Source organism: Medicago truncatula, chromosome 6, assembly GCF_003473485.1.
Source record: "Medicago truncatula cultivar Jemalong A17 chromosome 6, MtrunA17r5.0-ANR, whole genome shotgun sequence".
In the NCBI taxonomy this organism is placed as follows: Eukaryota; Viridiplantae; Streptophyta; class Magnoliopsida; order Fabales; family Fabaceae; genus Medicago; species Medicago truncatula.
This window is the reverse complement of record NC_053047.1, coordinates 25,199,949-25,221,970: the sequence shown is the minus strand read 5'-3', so window position 1 is coordinate 25,221,970 and position 22,022 is coordinate 25,199,949. Positions and strand designations below refer to the sequence as shown.

General features: G+C 31.9%; 3 protein-coding genes across 4 annotated transcripts; 2 read left to right on the top strand and 1 right to left on the bottom strand.

Moving 5' to 3' along the window:
* Window positions 1–939: 939 nt before the first annotated feature.
* Window positions 940–4,053, top strand: LOC25479844 (uncharacterized). 2 transcript variants are annotated; one of them, XM_024774717.2, is made up of 4 exons: window positions 940–1,110; window positions 1,476–1,598; window positions 3,132–3,232; window positions 3,318–4,053. In XM_024774717.2, the coding sequence occupies exons 2-4, from the start codon at window positions 1,501–1,503 to the stop codon at window positions 3,764–3,766; spliced, it is 648 nt and encodes a 215-aa protein (XP_024630485.1). In that variant the 5' UTR covers window positions 940–1,110; window positions 1,476–1,500; the 3' UTR covers window positions 3,767–4,053. The 2 variants fall into 2 exon arrangements, with proteins under 2 accessions (XP_024630485.1, XP_013443177.1); XM_013587723.3 differs by having other exon boundaries at window positions 941–1,110; window positions 1,479–1,598.
* A 292-nt stretch (window positions 4,054–4,345) lies between these two features.
* Window positions 4,346–8,939, bottom strand: LOC25479842 (F-box protein At4g00755). Its single transcript, XM_039827024.1, has 6 exons — window positions 8,318–8,939; window positions 7,771–7,940; window positions 7,043–7,309; window positions 6,506–6,687; window positions 5,282–5,394; window positions 4,346–4,823 (listed from the first exon to the last, which is right to left on the bottom strand). Exons 2-6 carry the CDS (start codon window positions 7,925–7,927, stop codon window positions 4,601–4,603), a joined length of 942 nt encoding a protein of 313 aa, XP_039682958.1. The 5' UTR covers window positions 7,928–7,940; window positions 8,318–8,939; the 3' UTR covers window positions 4,346–4,600.
* A 1,191-nt stretch (window positions 8,940–10,130) lies between these two features.
* On the top strand, window positions 10,131–17,692 carry LOC25479840 (1-aminocyclopropane-1-carboxylate oxidase homolog 6). Its single transcript, XM_013587719.3, has 3 exons — window positions 10,131–10,863; window positions 15,652–15,973; window positions 17,089–17,692. Exons 1-3 carry the CDS (start codon window positions 10,319–10,321, stop codon window positions 17,347–17,349), a joined length of 1,128 nt encoding a protein of 375 aa, XP_013443173.1. The 5' UTR covers window positions 10,131–10,318; the 3' UTR covers window positions 17,350–17,692.
* Window positions 17,693–22,022: the final 4,330 nt, after the last annotated feature.

The window sequence follows — 22,022 nt, the reverse complement described above, 5'->3', positions numbered from 1 at the left end:
GTTCTCCCAATCTTTAGTTTTAAAATGTTAAATGATGATTAGAATTAACCCATTTAGGTTGGTCTGATGGTGTTGGTTTAGGATCTTGGAGTGTGCTCCTTCGTATGGTCTCAAGTTCGATTCTCTCTCTCTCCCTCCCTCCCTCCCTCCCTCTCTAAATTGGGAGCCTCGCTTGTTTAGGAGCTAAGAGTGTTTTCAACCTGTCCTTCTACTCACTAACAATTTTTACATATATTAAGAAATTTGGTAGTGTAATACAAATATTAAGAAATTTGATAGTGTAATTAATGTGTACATAAAGGAGTAGTATTAATTACGGTTATATTTTAAAATAAAATGTATTTATTTACATAACGGTCTTATATTTAGATACAATTTTTCTCTGAACGAGTGCTTATAATTAGGGGGAAAAATATATTTGTTTAACGAACCATATGAAAATCCAATTCCCATGAGTTTAGTTTTATGTTGTTTCCTATATTTATTCTCCATTGATAAAAAAAATTTGGATGACATTTTCATTTCCAATTTACCCTTTTTTTCTTTTATATTAGGTATCTGACCCAAAGGCTGATTTATCCAACATGCCAGTCTCACCATCCACTTAGCCAATCAAAATTGTCATCAGCAGAAATCGAACATGGGACATTAAAAGAAACACAGTTCAAAGTTCAAGCGAAACACCACAATACCAACTCAAATGAATTATTTTCAATTTATCCTTACATAAACTATTTCATTTAAATAAAAAATACTAAATTTTGTGAAACAATTTTTCTTTCAATTTAAATAACTTAACATTTTTAAATTATTAAATACCTTTTTTTTTTATAACTTCAGTTATTTTCATGGATAAAAGTGAAAGACCGGATACCTTGCTGGTTAGTAATAAAGTGGGCAAAGAAGTGATTATATGACATGGCACAACACAATGTTATTGGATAGCTAACAGAAAAAGAAAGTGCGGAAAAAAAGAGAGCATAGAGGGAACGAAGTGCGGTTTTGCATTGTGTTTCTTTTGTTCTGTTCTTGAAAAACAAAAACCATACTGTAAATAAAATAAAATAAATAGGAGCGGAAGAAGGAACAAAGGAGGAAGAATTCGGAAGAGTGAGTATTACATCTGTATTTTCATTTTCAATTTACAGTTAGTAATTTCTCTCTAAATATTCTAATTTCAAATGGTGATTTTTAAATTATTTCATTCATACTTGTTGTCTATGTAACACACCCTCGACACATCTGATTTAAAGCATGTCTGTTGAACATGAACGCGACCCCGACAATTACTTTCAAATATCTCATTTTCTCAAAATATTGTTATTATCGGTGTTGACGTGTGTGTCCATGTTTGTGTTAGTGTCACTTTCATACGTTTTTGTTGTTGTTCCCACTTAATAACTTGTTGATCATAGGCCATAATAGTGTTAATTTCTTTATTTTGAGTCTCTTTAACTATTTTATATTTGATGAAGAAGACACAACAAGCTTTGGTGATCAATGGGGTCTGCAATTAGCAAAGGCGTAGATGACCTTGGAAATTCTGTAGGCAGTGCTTTTACTGCTCCATTCAAGAGTGTATTTGGTGGATCATGCGAGTAAGTCATATATAATTACCATTTCCATTTTATCTCTTTCTGACTCATTCTTATTCATTCACGTCTAAAATAACTTCATAATCGACCATATTTCCTCGTATCACTGTTATAAATAGAGAAAAGTGTTTTAAATCCTGTCACTGTTATTATATAGGTTTATTTGCACTTTTGACCCCTTATCTTTTCAAAAGTTGCGATTTTGGCCCCCTTAAGTGAGGTGCCACGTGTCGACCATTGTGGGTACCACGTCAGCGAAGACTAAGTCAAAAGTGGTATTGGGGGCCAAAACCGCCAAAGATCCAATACATAGGGGACTGTTTTGTATTTTAATTAGTTAGGGGTCAAATTCGCAACTTTTGAAAAGATGGGAGGCCAAAATTGCAATTAAACCTATTATATCCATACAAAAGTTAACCACTTTTGACCTTTCCTCAAAAAAATAAAATACCACTTTTGACATATTTAATGTAAGCGTTTTTAATATACCTTTCATTTAATTCAAATACATTTACTATGTTTGTGAGTTGAATTTTCGAGGGTTAACTCTATATTTTAATATATATTTCATATTTTAAAATATTTGAAAGACCAACATGGTAAATGGGTACTCTCTCGGTCTCATATATAAAAAACGCTTACACTAAATAGGTTAAAAGTGGTATAAAATATGATATTGAATAATTAATGTATTTGGTCTACATTTTAAAACAGAAATATTAATTATTCAATGAACCTAAAAAAATAATATTTTCTTATATATGAGACTAGAGGGAGTACATAATATGATATTTCTCTTTCAATGTTTTAAAATAATTATGTATCAAAATATAAACTTAGCCCTCTAAAATCCATCCCTACAATGCCGGTTGTTGAATGAGTTTTCCACTAAATATAAAATGGACAATTTAGTAAATTTGACTTATGTTTTGCATAAAAACTAGAAAATTAAGAGTGATGATACATTAAATTATTGACCACATAAGTGCATACAACTCTTCTATCAGCACACACAAATGTGACAAGTGGTCATGTGACCCTCACCATCTTATCTAACACTCTCTTTCACTTGAATGAAATTACTAAAATGTTATGTTGACACCTTTTTTTCCCCTACCCTATGTGAAATGACATTTTAGTATTTTCACCCATGTGAAAGAGAGTGTTAGATGGGATGGTGAGGGCCACGTGACACATTTGTATGTGGTGGTAGAAAATGTTTGTGCCACCTATGGCGGTCAATTTATCACCACTCGAAAATTAATTGGACTCGACTAAATTTCGTAATAATCGTGACACAAGTTTCTTTTGCTTGTAATTGTACTAGCCTAGCCACCTACATATACAATACTTTTATATACTCTCTTTATCATCTGTTTAAGAGTGTGATAACGACATTTCTCACGATAGTTGTTCAATAACATTCATATGATTTGATTTGATTTGATTCTACTTGTTTGTATGAATAAGTCTTAGCTTTTTCATACATCATTGATCCTATTAATATTGTCTCAATTTCATTTACTCTATCTGCAGGGAAATATGTTCAGGACCATTGGATGTCATGTGTTTCATTGAACATTTCTGTATCTCCAGCCTAGTCAAACTATTGATGATTTTGGTTGTATGCTACATATGTAAGTTTTCCTATTGATGATATTGTTAACAGTAACTCTCAGCAATATACGATATGATATTCATATGTCACTGATTTGGTTTTAGGTTTGTTGTTCATGTACTCCTTGTTCAGACTTGGTATATGTCAATGCATAGGAAGAAGCCTTTGTAAGATGGGTTGTGTCACTTGTGAACTATGCTGCTATACTTTACAAAGTATCACATGTAACTTGTGGCACAAGCTAACAAACACAAAGAGAGTTTACCGTGGAAGAAGACGTCGTTTTCAACATGATATTGAGCTTGGCTACACCTCACCCTCAACTGATCATGAGAGCAATAATTCGCGTGATTACAGAAGTCATCGTTTTGGAAGAAATAGAAAATCTTTGAGATTGAGAGAAAGAAGTAGAAGAAATGGTCACTCTGTACGCCTCTCAAGGATGAAAGGGAAGTCTTGGAGAGTGAAGAGCTCAAGAAAGATTCAATTAAGTAAAGTCAGGAATCGAAGTGGAAAACCTGCGATTATAAGAAGGCGACGCCTTAAACGATGATTCGACATAGATTTTCCTTAAGTCTTTACAGCTTATCTATAACATGCTTTGCAAAAGTTCATTTTAACTATGGATTTGACTTATTTCACCAAGCATGGTGATGAACAGATATGCATAATAGCAGAATTATTATGGAATTTGATGGATTTTAGGAACCATGCATGATTTTCCATTGGGACAAGCTTAAGATGGTGCTGCTTTAATTTGCTTGCTGCAAAGAAATTCTAGCAGTCACATGTTAATGTTGGCAATGGCTTGTAGCGAGTTACTTGATAATTTAAAATAAAAATCGCAATTTATGACTTTTAAAAGGGCAAACCGTAAGACATTTTCTTAGATAAATTTAGTGTGATTCTTGACATAAAATACTCAACTACGAATGATTTATCAAATCTATAAATTTCTCAAAGTTTGTTACAAGAACAAAAAGTGAATTTTATGTGAAGAACTCTTAGAAATTTGGGGTCTAACTCATCCTTATAAAATCGGTTTTTAAAGTGAGAGAGAAAGTTGTCAAAATATGGTTATACAATTATGATTTCTCTAAATTTAACACATATCAAATGTGATCCAAACCTCTAAAAAGAAAACCAAATGTGATCCAAAGTGGACCATCTATAACACTAATTCGCGATAGAATAAACCTTATGTTCATGTGCAAAAGAGTTTTACACTTTATGTGCAGAATATTTTACAGATGTAAGATAGTTTTACACTCTGCATACAAATTAAAATATTTATTCCGCCAAAAAAATTATTAATTTAAAAGTGTTATTAAATGATGATAATCGTCTGCATCAATGCTACCATCAATTATAGAAGTCCCACACATACTCATTTATCAGTTAAAGCCATAAAGTGTGCCAGTGGTAAGAACATCATCATAAAGATGAACATCACAACAATCCCATACTTCATCCAACAGCTTGATGATGATGATGATGAATACAGGACTCTGATACTAGGGCAGTACTTCAAGATATATTTTCCTGATCGATGGCGAATTTCTTTAAACGCTGCTAAAATCAGAAGTCCAACTGCTTGAATATGGGAGATGCTACATCATGGTAATTAAACTTATCATAGTTGGGAAACATATAAGCAATAAATGACATTTTTTTGGTCAGGAAGTGTCAAAAAGAACATAACAGAAAATGAACATACAAAAAAGTTTTATTTTGTTTTGGTCAGGAAGTGTCAAAAAGAAGCTATGTTTCTTCATCCAAAAATTATTACTTCATCCGTCCCACAAAAAATATTGGATAAAAGTAATTTTGTTACATCAATAATTGAAAATGACAATCATTTTGGGACAATTTTTTCTTGCAAATGTGACACTTATATCAATCATGGGATAGAGGGAGTATTAATTAAAGTAATACTAATGGCTATTTTATAACCGTTCCTGAGGGGATTTGAATTTCATCCCTCGAGGTTACACGTTTAAACTCTAATGCCGAACAACATTAATTCAGTGTGTGCATGTGGGAGAGTATGTCATTGTGAGAAACAAACCCTATGTAGTATAAGAGTCCTTGTTTTTGAGCTCTCCCATGCAACTCCACTAGCAACACATGTTCATTGCACAAAACAGGTTTAGGTAGCTTGAATACTTGCAACCGATTTTCCTGTACAATATGTCACCAGAACATTCAAGTTACGTACACATGAAAAGATTTCTGTGCGTTAAAACATGCAGTTTGAAATGGATAAATTTCAACAGGTACAAGGGGTATTGGTTGGAACACCGAAGGAGTTCTATGTACGAGGCCCAGGGTTTGATCCCTACTACAAACATTTGTTTGCCCCCTAACAAATTAATCACTAATATTTATATCTCTATAAAAAAAATACTCAGCAGGTACCTTTAGATTATCTCACCTCAAAGAAAGCACAAATCTCATGTGACAATCAAGTACTCATCAGTCTCATATTGCCAATTAATCAAGTTATTATTCCAACTGTGTCACTACTCTATTTTCAAAATGTACAAATCTTAATCCTCCTTTCCTACCTTTCTGCTAATAACTAAGCTAAGACCCTACTCGTAACAGTTTTAACAACCAGAGTACTTAGCTATTTTAAAAAACTACTATAAAGTTCATATCAAAAATCCGATTGTGCCCCAAGTAGTACCTTCCCCGTCAACCTGATCTAGAGCACCTTAAAAGACTTATTTTCCCAATCAGAAGAATCTGTTGAGTAGCTGCCTTCAATTAGGTAATTCAACTTTTCTTTTCCAGATTAGGGACACCGACTCATTAACATATCTCGTGCATAGTCATGTTCCCCCTCAAAGCTAATGCCTAATTTCTTAATCTACATTTCTAGCATTTGATGAATGACACCAAATTCTCTACATTCTTTCAAATCCTACATGAGTGTTTTCCGTTTAACATTTGAGCTACTATGTTTCTGAAACTAACAAGCTTATTCTGTACTCTTAACACCATCCAAAATTCACTATTATAACATAAACTCTCTTGGCTTTACAAGAGATAGTTAACATTATACAAAATACCAGCATGCCAGTTCTCACGTTGAATTGCATTATGTTAGACAATGACATTTAGAATGGATAGTAAATTCAATTCAACCCAAACCAATTATTACAAAAATAAATGATGCCCAGAATAAAGAAACTACAAAAATAGATGAATCTCAGGATTTATTTCCGTTCGTTGATTTGAAAGGATGGAAGAGGATATGCAAAACCTGTATTTTCATAGTGCAACTTACCTGAAACATTTGATAGTTAGGCGAAATATATATCCATAGAAATTGAGTTTCATCAACCACCATGTTACTAGAAGCAATAGAATGAGCTATAGCACTCTCTAATGTTCTATTGTATCTTGGATAGCCAATTCTGAATCGGATAGCCTCAGCTGAATATATAGGGGAGCCATCTTGAAAATATGCTGATATTTAAATATAGATTCTTTGTCAGCTAAAGCAAAAGTTAAGACTCCTCGATATTACTTAAATTTCAATTCAACATATGGCTCTTTTTGGATAAACAATTTATTAAACCCTTCAATCCTAAGCGTATATCATATAAATACTTATGTATAATGGTTTCATTAGCTATCCTATTGAGCTTATAGACATATCATAAGCTATTTCCATAAACTCTTCCAAACAGTCTTACAAATGTTCGTATCACTAAATAAATTCAAATTCAAATATCTCAAACCAAACAAAAACAGAATTTCGAAAATAGCTTATAAACTAAAGTTTCAGGAACCTCTTGCGCAGTATGCCCTTTGCTTAATCAGTATGATGGCCTATCGTCCGTTCTATCTCCGGGCTCCAATGTATTTTGAATACTTTCTTCTGGATCAATATTAGTGCTTGATGCAACAACGGCTTCTGAGATGCAGTTTTTCACATAAGGAGATAAATCAAAAGCCAAGACAGCATAGGCTTTGTGACTTCGTTTAAGACACTCCAAATCTCTATAACCTTCAAGCATGTTGCTAACAAGTTCAATCATGTAGTCCACCTCAATGCTATGAACAACATCAGATATTTCAGGACACATTTTGAATCAAAGTTGCGTGCAGAGGCCATTTTCAATAACTGCAAAACATTTAGAGTGCAGATTAATACCATAAAAATAAACTAAAGCCAAAGAGCATTGAGCTGCTCAAGAAAGATCCCGATGAAGCCAAATTTACAGGACAAGATAGCATCACATAGTTTCAACCCTAGAAGCAAGGCATGACAATTGACTAATTTAGTGCATGTTTGGATTGACAGTGAGTTTGATAGAATTACATGTCTCACTGTAAGTTTGATATCTCTTTTTTTTTTTGTCAAGTAGCCTAGTGGCTAGAAATTCACCTCCTAAGGTGAAATGTCCGGGGTTAGAACCCCGACTCATGCATATATTTTGCAATGCCGCTACCAACTGAGCTAAGCTCATGGGGGACTAAGTTTGGTATCTCTGTTACACATTATAAACTACTAGAAAAGCATGTAATAGAAATCAAATGGCTTACCAAATCGGTACCAAGATTTAGAAACAGCAGATACACGAACGAGGTCACATCGGTCATCCAAAGAGGTGAGAATCTTAATTGAAAGATCAGGTCCAAGACATTGGATGAAATCCATTTTCGGTTTCCCATTAAACCACATCTTCCAAAACATCATCATGGTTTTTCAATCACTGCAAAATAGTTAACTTTCAAAGTGACCCACCAATAATACCACTATCATAACAAAAACTTTAGGAATGCAAGGAAAATTGGACATCAATGATTTGAAATAAGTATAAAAAAACCATTTTTCAACTAAAGTACTGAAATATAACAAAGTTTAAAACTTTGGCAACCCAAAACCTTGATTATGGAAAAATTTATCAAACATTAAAAAATTATAACATGAAAAATCAATAAAACATACTAATAAAAAGAACAGCTAAGAAAAATGGAAATATTGGTTGGGAAATTACATTAACAAAAACCCTTTTACAAACTAAGCAGTGGAACATGAAAAAGTTAGTAAATCACATATCAGTAGAAGAATAAGAAATACTTGACTCACAGTGAAAGCACCAAATACCAATCTAAGAGTGAGAGAGCAGACCAGACAGATCTGAGAGTGCAGGAAGGATGTGTGATCCCCTGATAATTATAGGGTTGATGATATAGCATTATTTCCATGAATGATGAATTCTGAAAACAAAGGTTGCAAATTGTTGTGTTATACATGAATAGCAATGAAATGCAGAAATGGCAACTCCCTTTACAAAAACTTAATTAAACACTATGCTTTAAATAGCAATATGGATCAAATAGCAATCTAAGTTAAATTTGGACTCTCTAACTAAAAGCCAACTATGTTAACTTTTTGGTCAATCCTAATTGCAATGTTTTTCTTTTGTGAAGTACCCTTTCGGCAGACCGTTCGTATAAAATCAGAGGTCATGTTCAAATACTAAAAACGAGCCATAATGAAAAAACTAGATTTTTTTAAGTAATAGTAATCTTCTATTTAAGTTTTAAATAACATCAAAAATAGTCAATCTTATAAATTAAATTGTAAATTTGATGAAAAAATTATAATGGCCTAATAGTTGTCTATGTAATTGAGATTACAAATGCTCGGGATTGAACCTCAAAACTAAATATCAAATAACATCATGATATTTTGAATAAACAATCAAATTATTGTTATTACAAGTTGTTTATTAATTTTTATATATTTTATTATATATACTTAACACTTTTGGATGCTATATTAGAAAGAAGGAAAAAAAGTTTGAGGCTCCTAAAATTGTGAGGTTCGGCGCCGTAGCTCACCTTGCGTTTGCTAAAGGTCGAGTCTATCAGTTATAAATCCAAGGGTGACCCTAAGGCCCATGCTTGTAGGGCCCAAAAACGTTTTTATGGGCCGAGGCAGAGGGAAAATGGATTTGTGCCTGAGTCAACACTTAAGTGACCTTAGCCCCGGGCAGGCCTTACAAAAGGGGACTTAAAGTTTATGGAAAATTTTATGGGGACTAAAAGTTGAAGGAAAATTTTAAAGGGACTAAAACGAAAATTTTACATAGGGACCAAAAACATATTTAACCTTTTTTTTAATTTAAAAATTACACACGTGGCATCTAAGTCACTCAAGTGAGGTGCTACATATGCGTTAATCGAGTTAAAATTGACTTCTTGTAAAAGGGGCAAAAGTTGGAGGTTAAAATATCCATTTTTTTTAAAGGAGGTCAAAATCACAATTTTTCAAAACATTAAAGGAAAAAAGTGCATTTAAGCTATAATAAAATAAAGGAAATCCTTATGACATTTTCCAAGGAAACAAATATAAAAATTTTGTGGCGAAATCATTGTTTCGATACAAACTATTATTTTTATTTTTTTTAGGATTCCTAAGACACTTGTTATGACCTAAAACGATGTTTTATCATGTTTAAAAACATTGTTTATTGAGGACATGCACATCATTTTAGAAAATGAAATGAAACATCATATTTTATCCCTTATTATGGTTCAAACTCTTCACTTTTAATATCTTGCCTCAACCAAGTGAGGCAAGGAAGAGATTAATTTAAAACCATCACTGCCAAAATTGAAAACCATCATCATATTAATGAAATTTCAAGTGGCATACTATCTATCAACTACTATATTTAAGACAATTCTGTTCGGTTAAGTTACCCAAGTTTTGAGGCGGTTAATGAAGTTAGCCACAAAATTTCATTACCATTTATACATAAACATGGATATAAATAAACAAATAGATATATCACAAGAATACAAACTATTTAAAAACTTATCTTAAATCTGATAGTAGCTGGCAAACCGAGATCACTTGATTACTTTAATAAAACCGACATAAAATAAGTTATTAAACTCCAGATTAGTATCAAGTGTTCTATAAAAATATGTCTAAAAAAACGTGTACTGCAAAAATAAAATCATATGATTAATGTAAATATAACCCCATAGATAGAGGTTCTGTAATCAGAAAACTAAGTCTAACTCGATAAAAAAAAAAAAAAAAACTAAGCTAAACGTGTAGTTGTAGTACTTAGTAATGGAAGTTTCCAGCACCGGAAGTTCTAAAACCTACAATCGTTTGAAAGAACTGAAAGCCTTTGAAGAAACAAAAGCCGGAGTTAAAGGTCTTATTGACTCCGGCATCACGAAAATACCAAAAATATTCGTGATGCCGGAAGAAATCGGCAACACCAACACCAACACCACCCCAATTTCCGGCAAACTGACCTCGACACAGTTCAACATTCCTGTGATAGACCTTAATGACATCGTCGAAAAACGCTCCGATATTGTTGCGGTAATCCGACAGGCAGCTGGAACAGCTGGGTTTTTCCAGGTGGTGAATCATGGAATACCGGTGAAGCTATTGGAGGAGATGATGGCGGCAGTGCGTGAGTTCCACGAGCTTCCACAGGAGATGAAGGCTGAGTATTTCACTAGGGATGGGCACAAAGTGAAGAGAGTGGTGTATAGATCCAACTTTGATCTATATCAGTCAAAGTTTGCTAATTGGAGAGACACACTATCTTGTGTGATGGGTCCTGAACCTCTTGATCCACAAGAACTGCCTCCTGTTTGTAGGTATGTTGACTTTTATGATTTGTGTGTTTTATTTTGGTTCTTGAAAATTTTGTTTATGTTGGAATTCATCACTCATATATTACAAGATCATGATCTAAATTGAATAATTTTTTTTAGAGAAACAAATTTATAACATTTCATTAATCAAATTGTGTTTAATACAATCTAATATTTCAAACAATAATTAGAAACTAACCTATAATGAGGCGGTCTTAGTTAACTTACGAGCAATCTCAATTACTTGTCGCCATATAAATGGAACTAAACCACTCAAATTTGGCATAGACGAAAGTACCATGCTCATCTCTAACAACATATCTATTAAAACCTTGTTTAGGTGTTTTGCAAAGGATGCAACAACATTGCATTTGTATCTTTCTGCATTTGATTTCGTCCAAGACACATTATCATTTTTTGTTTTTGTTTTGAGGAACACGTTACCATGTTGTTGTCGAGTAGTTGGAGTTGTTTATTGAAATGTTCTAGACGCTTTCCATTCGGCCACATATATGTTTAAATATTGTGTTGTGGTTAAATATTGGATCGGTCGTCATCCATTTGGCCAAAATTGAATTTTTTTTTTTTTTATATATAATAAATTTAATTTAAGGATATTTTTCATCACATTTTATACGAAATATAAATATTTTCTGTTCTTATTAAAGCATCAACATTAATAAAAATTGGGTGGTAAAAATTGATCTCATATAATATACAATATATTATTTTACACTTTCCAATTATTTAAACCACTCTCTTACATTTTTTAAATATTTATACTACCCGTCTAAAACTTTAAAGTGGGTCCCACAATATACCTCACGATTGTATTTTATATTAGGGTTAATTAAGTTTTTAGTCCCTATAAATATTCAGAATTTTGTTTTTAGTCTCCACAAAATAAAATCACACTTTTTAGTCCTTATAAAATTTTCCATTAACATTTTTAGTCCTTATAAAATTTTTCATAAGCATTTTTAGTCCCTATAAAATTTTTCCATCAGAATTTTTAGTCCCTAAAATGCTTAAGGAAAATATCACAGGGACTAAAAAGTGTGATTTTATTTTATAGGAACTAAAAACAAAACTGTGAATATTTATAGGGACTAAAAACTTAATTAACCCTTTATATTAACATATAACACCTTTTCAAATCATAAGTTAATTTTATAATGGTTTATAAATCCAACAATCAGTAAAACCACGGTAGCAATGCAGTGCCACTTTGATGAGTTTTGCTACTCTCTTACCATGCCAAATATATGTCCCTTTCTGATACATTGCATTTTGCTTCAGTAAAGACACGGTAAAATTGAACCGATAATCATGCTCTTAGCATCAGCATCGAGAGTTGATGACGTAAGTATCTTCAAATAAAATGTAATAATTCTTAAAAAATAAAATGATGGTTTAATAATTTCCTTAAAAAGATATAGTTATATGCATCTATGAACTCGTGCTTGATGGGTGTTTATATTCATTTAAAAAAAATTAGCTAAATTATTTACTTATATTGATTATGATTGTATACCCATATCTCGAAATTTGTTTAACATATGAATTTATTTTAAAATCAGTTAATATAAAAATACAACAAACAAAATTTTATGGATATCATTGTGTTCACCTAACAAGAAAAATAAGGTATTTAGGTGGATTAACATTTTTAAATGCTTAATAATATCCTTCTAACAGCTGTGCATTTTGTTAAGTATCATTTCCAATTGGATGACTAATAAGCAAGGAGAGTTGCTTACTCGAGTTCGTTGAAATAAACTGCGATTGTCCTATGAAAAAAAAAAGTGAATGGTGTAATTCCTTTTAAAAAATTGTTGTATGCACCGATGAACTAATGTTTGATTTCATGAGCATGTGAATAATTGAGATTACTTCCTAAATGTGAATAAATTTTTGGGTTAAATATGTTTTTAGTCCCTATAAATATACCATCTTTTCGTTTTAGTCCCTCTAAAATTTTCCTTCAATTTTTAGTCCCTATAAAATTTTCTATCACTATTTTGGTCCCTATTTTAAAGTTAATTTTGATATTTTTTAATAAAATTATGGAGATATGTGTAGAATATTGTAAAAATATTTTTCAAAAAAAAAAAAATTAGAATTTTTTAACATAACATAAATTAAATATGAATTTTTAACCTTCAAAAATATAAAAATTTATATTAAATTCATGTTTTGTTAAAAAATTCTAATTTTTTTGGGAGTGATTCTTACAATATTATGAATTTTTCTGCAAAATTTTATTCAAAAATATGAATTCTAAATATGAGTTTACTTTAAAGGAGGGATCAAAAGTGAAGATGGAAAATTTTTAAGGAACCAAAAGTTGAAGGAAAATTTTAGAGGAACTAAAACAAAAAGTTGGTATATTTATAAGGACCAAAAACATATTTAACCCTAATTTTTTTAAGAACATAAATATCAATAATATACTTTATTTACTTCTATTTTCATTTCTTGTGCACGGCATATGAATGGTAGTCTAAGGTGTCAACACAAATGAGAATTATTTTCTCTATAATGATTCGTTTGTGTTTCATTTTTGCTTAAATACTTGGAATCAAAAGTAATGTGTAGAAGCAACCGCTAAATGTGCTTTGGGTCTTAGAAGGGATCACACTACGATTTGGAGCAGTTTGGTGAACTGTGGAACCTTCTTAAGTGAATACAAAGCAAATTCCAAGTGTTTTTGCATAGAGAAATGATATTTATACAACCATTTCGTGACAATTTTTGAACAACTCTCTCATTCATACTTTTATTATATTTTTATTCTCTTTCTATTGTTTTTGACCTATAAGAAGAGAGAAGAAGAAGGTTCCGCCAAAAGTTATCATAAGATGGTAGTACAAATATCATTACTCTTTTTCGAGTATTCGATTTTAGCGTTGAAGGTGGGGTGTGTCATTAGGTAAGATACGCCAATCATATTAGAGAAGAGGTGGAGACGTATTTTACAAACCATGTCTCGGTTACTCATTCGGAACATCCTAAATTATATGGATTGGATTTTTCGTTACTATTAGAAGAAGAGGATTGAATTTTGATTGCCTCATTTTCACCAAAAGAAACTGAGAGGTGGTGGTTTTGAGTGATGTAAATAAAATATCGGGTCCGTATGATTTTAACTTTATTTTATTAAGGCTTTTTGACTAATGTTTGATCAATGGATTGCAAGACTCCCAAGAGCCTGGTGTCTTACTTTTACGTATTCCCAGAGTGATCGTGCCTTCATCTTTGGGGGCACTTTAGGCCTATATATCTTCTTGGGTGTTTGTATAGTTTACTTACGAAAGTGTTGGCCACAAAGTTAGCCAAGGTGGTTACAACAACACAACCAACCTTCATAAAAGGGAGGAATTTGGTTGATGGTGTAATGGTGATGAGTGAAGTGATTGATATGGCTAAGAAAACATATTGGGAATTCATAATCTTAGGAGATGATTTTGAGAAAACATATGACTTGTTGAACTTTGTCTCGAGTACATGCTTAATAGGTTCAATTTTAGTTGCTTATGGATAAAGTGGATGTCTTCTTGTGTGTTTTCCCGTAATATGCCAATTCTTGGGGGACAAAAATTTTGATTAACTATTTGTTGAAGGAAATTTCAAATTTTTACCCATTATTTATGAAAATGTCGAGGCTAGTTAGGAGGAAATTGGTATGAATTCAGTGTTTTTTTTTTTTTTTTGGAATGACAAGGGGGAGGTTAGGGAAGTGGAAAGTGGAAAGTTATTTTATCCAACGTCAATGCAAATTGGTTCACGAATTCCATTTCTAGATGGGTGGGAACTGGTCTTTCAAATTCCTTTTGGTTGGATATATGGATAGGCAATATCTTCCTTAGGGATCGAATTCATTGCTTTTTCTCGATATGCCATGAAAACGAGGTTGAGTTGAGGGATATGAGGGTCTTAGAATGTGGATGTTGATTTTCACTTAGTCGAAGAGGTTGTTTACGTGGGAGGAAGAATTATTTCAACAACCCTTGGGTTGTTTGTAGGGCTTATCCTTATTTACGGAGGAAGATAAGTAAGTTAGGGGTCTAGACAAGATATAAAATTTCATAGTCAAATCAACATATTCTTATTTAGAGAAGGTGTGGAAAGAGGTGTTCTGGTGGCTCATATTAGTTATTGTGGTTCCTCTAAACTTGTTCCTACTATTTGGAAGTCTAGAAACGATTTTATTTTTGCAAATGGGATCAATTATCCAAAGTAGCCAGTTGATAATATAAAAGCTCTTATCGTAGTGTTAGGGGATAAACATATTGAATATTCCTCATTTGCCTATTCTATGAGTGGTCTTTGGACCCTCATATACATTTTCAAACTATTTTGGGTCTGGTTTTTATGGATAGCATTTGTGTACCATAAGGTATATAACATTATCCAATTAGAATGTGTCACGTGACACACCCTTTAAAAAATATATCAAATAAAATATTTATAAAGTAATATTGGTAAGTGGCACACTCTAATTGGCCAATAATATATACCATTGGTACCTTAATGGTACACAAGTGGAATCCGGTAATGGTACACAAGTGGAATTCGGTTTGGTTTTTATATTGCAAGGAATGTTGTCTTTTTTACGAGGTAGTGGGGTTTGTCCTTTTGTGTTTCGAGGTGCAATTTGATGATTCTCTTGGTTTAAACGTTTTACTCTTTTTTTTTTCCTTGAAATTTTGTGTCTATTTTTATAGGACATTTATATTATTTTTTTTTTTTTTATTTTGTGTTGATTTTGTTATTACATTTAATTTGTAGGGATGTAACAATGCAATACTATAAGCAAATTCAAGAATTGGGGAGTCTTGTGTTTGAACTATTATCTGAAGCACTTGGACTCAAGACTAACCATCTTGAAGGCATGGATTGTACAAAAGGGCATATAATTAAATGTCACTATTATCCACCATGTCCAGAGCCTAATCTCACTATGGGAACTACCAAACACTCTGATCCTGATTTCCTTACGATTTTGCTTCAAGATCACATTGGTGGGCTCCAAGTTCTCAGCCCTAATGGGTGGATTGATGTTATTCCTGTTCATGGAGCTTTGTTAGTAAACATAGGGGATTTGCTACAAGTAAGTGCTTTATTTATTTTTATCTTTTTACAACTTAAAGAGCTTGGTACATGAATCACTTATATATTTCTCAAATTCATTTTGTGTAGTCTAAAAGGAAAACCAAAAGGAATTAAAGAAATGGTGATATCGAAAATGTATTCCATTGCATTTACATGAAAGTCTTATATGATTTGTATTTTACTAGAATTCTTTCTTAGTATTTTTCATAGACAAAAAATTACTTAGAGTTTTAATATTTCATCATTTTAAATCTATATGTTAGTTTTATCATTTTAGACTAGAAAAAGTTAATATAACGATGGAAATTTAGAGAAGAAAAAGGTAAAATATTTAAGGTTTAAATATTGCACTCGTCCCTGCAAATATGGTCCGTTTATGTTTTGGTCCTTGTAAAATAAAAATTCAGAAATCAGTCCCCGCAAAATATTTTGTTTTTGAAAATAGTCCCTGGAGGGACTAAAAACAACAAATTTTGCAGGGACCTTTTTAAAAAACAAAATATTTTGCAGGGACCAAAAACTACAAAATGGGTTCAATCAGCGTGCGCCACATAGGCATTTTGGTGACTTGTCATGACTTATATGGGTCCAGGGGTATTTTTAAAAGACAGATTTTTTTTTGCGGGGACTGATTTCTGAATTTTTATTTTACAAGGACCAAAACTTAAGCCAATATTTAATTTTGTTGTCAGGTGTTATGAACGTTGAATTCAATGATTAATATTTTTTGCATATAGATCAATTGCACGTTGTTGGCAATGAAGGAATATCAAAGGAATACAAACTTTACACATAAAATAAATATGTCCTACCCCTAAAAAAAAATTATGTCATAATAATTAAGAAAGTATTTCCTATGTTTTTTTTTGGTCAGCATTAATACTTATATTTATTAACACAACTATGATCATAAATAACTTGTATCTTAATTTTATTTACTTTGTTATCAATAATAATAACGAATATTATGTTTAACCTAAGGGACATATCATAGATGGATATGAACAATAAAATTTGATTATGCATAGTTCTACGAATGCATGTAAATGTAATGGAATCCATATGTGTTTCTGTGTTTGCATGACTTCAAATTTATTTTTGAATATATTGCAGTTAATATCCAATAACATATTTAAAAGTGTGGAGCACCGTGTGCTGGCAAACCATAATAAATGCCCTAGAATATCAGTGGCGTGCTTTTTCGCTCTCGATTTCCATCCAACAACAAGAATGTATGGTCCAATTAAGGAACTATTGTCAAAAGATAATCCAGCAATTTATAAGGAAATTACACTCAAAGAATTTGCCACTTACTATGATAATAAGGGACTTGATGGGAATTCTGCTCTTCCCCATTTTATGTTAAAGCACTAATTATGGAAATGTAAGTATGATTATTATAAATCTTGCTAAACTTGTTCTTAATTTATCAAACTTCTTTAATGTGTTTTAGAAATTTAAGATGTAGTTAATCTTTGTAATCGTGAAGTAGAGTAAGAATCAAGATTAGAAACATAAAGGAGGGCAAGGATTTAGTTTGCTACAGTATAGATCCAAGTTGAGATAATTGATATCATAATTGATCGTGTTTTGTAGAATGGTTAGATTGCTTTTGTTTTGTGATACTGTTCATTTTGTGAGTGGACTTGGATTCGGAAGGTGCTTGGGTTGCAAGTCTCTATATACTTAATAAGAAAATCCATGTGCCTTGAATTTACCATTTTGTCTCTATTTGGGAATCTACTAATTAGTTGAGTTTTTTTTTTTTAACAATGGCCTTGAATTTTCATTTTTGCCCCTAATCAATTTTTTCAATTTTTTTTCTAATTTTTATAGTTTTAATAACTTTTAATAATTTTTCAATTTTTATATTTTTAACTATTTTTCAATTTTTTCTCCCAAATTCAGTTGCTTCTACATTGCCGCTCTGGGAATTTAAGGTATCGTTTGACCCAATTTTTTTCAAACTTCTCTACATTTTTAAGGAGAAGTTAGGTCAAACACAATAATATTAATTAAGTACTTACTAAAAAAATAACTTTGTTTGAACTCATAAAATTGAATGGAATGAGCTTTGACCAGAAGTTGTTGAATGTTACTTTACAAAACTACTTCTCGACAATTTATTTCAACAACACTTATTTTCAACTCACGATGGGAACCTTTTCTTTATTTTTCAGTATTATATATTTCAATATGTTTTTTTCTTCCATTTAACTTTATTTTTTTCAACCGTTCCATTTAAATTTTTAAGGAGGTTCCATTTAATTTTATCTTTTTTTCAAAGAAATTTTATTATCTTTTTATCACTTATATATTTAATTTCAATATCGTTTAATCATCACAACCTCACAAATATTTTTATTCATGCTGTCATTTAATGATTCCAAACATTTTCAATTCCTTTCTTCAACCTCGCGAATATACACACACATATTAACGTTTAGAGTAATATTTTATGTCCGTCTGTCTATTTTTTTGTTACACTAATGCATATAATTTTTTTAGTGTTGCTTGGTTGAGTGCTACCTCACAAATTTTTTTTTGACTATTTTTCAATTTTTATATTTTTAAAAACTTTTAACTATTTTACAATTTTTTATTTTTAACTATTTTTCAATTTTTTCTTTCAAATTCAGTTGTTTCTATACTGCCGTTGTGGGCGAATAAGATACTGTTTGACCCGGTTTTTTTTTTTCAACTTCTCTACATTTTTAAGGAGAAGTTAGGCTAAATACAATATCAATTAAGTACTTACTAAAAAATATACTTTTTTTAATGCATAAAATTGAATGAAATGAGCTTTGGTCAAAAGTTGTTGAATGCTACTTCAAAAACTACTTCTCGACAATTTATTTAACAAGTATCTCTCTTCAATTCACGTTGGGAACCTTTTCTTTATTTTTTAATATTATATTTCAATATATTTTTTTTCTTCCATTTAATTTTTTTTGAACCGTTTCATTTAATTATTTTTAAGGAGGTCCCATTTAATTTTATTACCTTTTTTTCAAAGGAATTTTATTATCTTTTATTATGATTTATATATTTAATTTCAATATCGTTTAATTATCACAACCTCACAAATATTTTTATTCACGCTGTCATTTAATGATACCAAATTTTTTTATTTTCTTTCTTTAACCTCACAAATACACACACATTAGTGTTTAGAATAATACTTTATGTGTGTTTGGTTTTTTTGTTACGCTTTTGCCTATAATTTTTTTTGACGTTGCATAATGCGTATGATTATTTTTATAAAATTTTGATTTTAATTAAAAGTAAAATTGTAGATATCTTTTCTTCAAAAAAGGTCTAGATGATATATATATATATATATATAGGGCATATCAAATGAGAGTAAATTGGCTTTCTCCATTTCCCTTATCCTATTCTCTTTCTAAAGCCATAAGTGACTGCTCTTTTTACCTCTTTTATGTATTGTTCTTCCTTGATTTTTCTCTCTATAGAAAGGATCTCTTCAACGTTCTTTTGTTCCTTTCTTTCCTCTCCCCCAATTTAGGTCAATAGAAAGAAAACATAATAAGATTTTGTCAAAGAAAAGAAAGATTATGATAACTTTGGGAGAGAAATTCCAATTAGTTAGAGTAATTTCGTAGAAGACTAACAAATAATCACAAGCTGATTTTGTTAAGAGTGAAATTATAGTTTAGTTCTACTATTGTTCAAATCCAACTTAAATTAACCCTTTTTTAAAAAATTTAATCAATTGATAAGAAACGGGTCTCGAAAATGCAAAATAGAAAGAAAAAAAAACATTTAGTTAGGGTATATATGATTTAGGTGGCCATAGAAATCTTCTAACAAAAGCAGTAAGTGTAACGCCCTAACTCTATTAAAGCAATTAAACATGCGAATAATTCATATATTCAAGAGATAGTCGCTACTTTCACCAAATCAAAGAAAATAAAAAACAAATCAACGGTCAACATGCATGTATATAAAACCTCATCAGTCGCAGCGGATACAAATCTCATACATCAACATACATGTCATGTGATCCCCAAAATACATAAGTATAAAGTCTCCAAGTCCGACACATGGACAAAATCTCAAAGTATCAAATAATCCAACAAGATCTAGAGCTAACGACAAAACCCTAGATCAGAGCCACCCTACTCTAAGACCCGATAGTGGAGAAAGCTCCCACTATCCACCAACCTCAAGAAAACACCAAGCTACTAGTCTTGCACAACGTCTACTCACCCATACAGGCAAGTAGGCGGTTAAAACCAATGGGGGTGAGTATTACATCAACATAATTAATGATACAGATAAGCAGGAATAACATAATACAATATTGTGTATGAATCAAAATAGGTAATTTTGTTGCGCTAAAAACACACTTAGAGCAAGTGTACTCTATCGCAGAAGTAGTATAAAAGATTATCGTATCCACAGGGATTAATTAACAAGTACTAAACTGTCATACTCCAATTTTTGACCTAAGGTCCCACTGACACGCGTCGTTTAACCCTGATCAATCTCTGATTTTTCAGTGAAAAATTCGGCAGAGAGGTATTTTGAAATACCCCATAAAATTCCGAGTCGGGCCCTCTTCTCTCAGTCTTTAATCAATTATTTCCATCTTTTATTTTAAATTAATTTCAATCTTACTTTTTTTTTTATCATTTTAATTAGTCTTTACTTATTCTTTTATTTTTATTAAATCATTCCTTTTTTAGTCTTTATCCTTTTTTATTTATTTTATTTTTATTATATTTTTATTAAGTCCAAAAAACGGTCCAAGCTCGAGCGCATCAATCACACGCAGCCTTCTTTCATCCTTTCTCATCCTCATCCAACCTACACAACCTGTCACACGCCTCTGAGTTGGTTCCAATCTAGTTCACGCGTATCCATCACAAATTCAGGAAACAGAAACACCTTTTCTCCTCCTCAAGTTACTGATTTTTGGCTCAGCCTCAACAAACCCTAATCAAGTTTCCAGCACTATAAATACAACCTGCAAAACACAATAAAAAACACACAGGAACAATAGAGGAAACGAAATCGCAACACAGCATCAACACGCAGCAACACAACAAAACACACACGCACAGGAAGCAACACCACAACACAGAGAGAGGCGCACAACCCAACAAACACACACACACAGAAGCGACACAACCCCAAACACGCAGCAGCACAAGCCAAACACGAACCAGGAATCAAAACGAATTAACACAAAGTTGAACCGAAGCTGTAACCAAAGGTAGTTTTCCTCTTTTTTTAGATCTAGAAGCCTAGGCTTAGTGTTGGGAAATTTTAAGGCTAGAAACGGATAGAGAAGAGAAAATAGGTAGGAAAACCGAAAATTTAAAAAAAAGGGAGATGTTTTGTCTCCGGCGCGGCGGCGCCACCACCCTAGGCCGGCGACCACCGCGCCGGAAAACTCATGCTGGTCGGAGAAGAAAGAAGGAGTAAGAGAGAGGAGAGAGCATATGAGGGAAAGAAAAAGGGAAGAGAGAGAAAGGGATGTAGAAAATGAGTGAAAAAACCGTTACACCCTTTATATAGCCCCCTGAACCGGTTTGGTTCTCCTGAACCGATTCAGGCTTGAACCAAACCGGTTTAAGCCCACTAAGCGCGCCCAAGCCTCTCCATGAAGCCCAATTCTTTTTTTACTTCCTGCACCCCCCTGCTTACTACCTGCACCCCCATCATCTTTCTTTTTTTACCGTTTTCATGCGTTTTTAAATTTCCCTTGCATTTATTTTTTCTTTAGCATTTTTATTTTCTTTTATTTTATTATTTATCAGCATTCACATATTTATTTTATATCTTTTATTTACTTGCATTGATTTAGAATGTACAATAGGCATTGATGTAAATAATTTATTTATTTTTCTTGTCATTTATTTTCTGCAGACCTTAGAGTGTAAATAGGCTTTTATGTAATAGTCGTAGGTGCATGCGTGTGTATGCCTCTTATCTGCTTTGTAGTTTAGGTCAAAGGTCCTTGTGGTGGTCCAATACCCCATGAGGTACCTACTTTTTTTTATTTTTATGCTCCGTTAGTT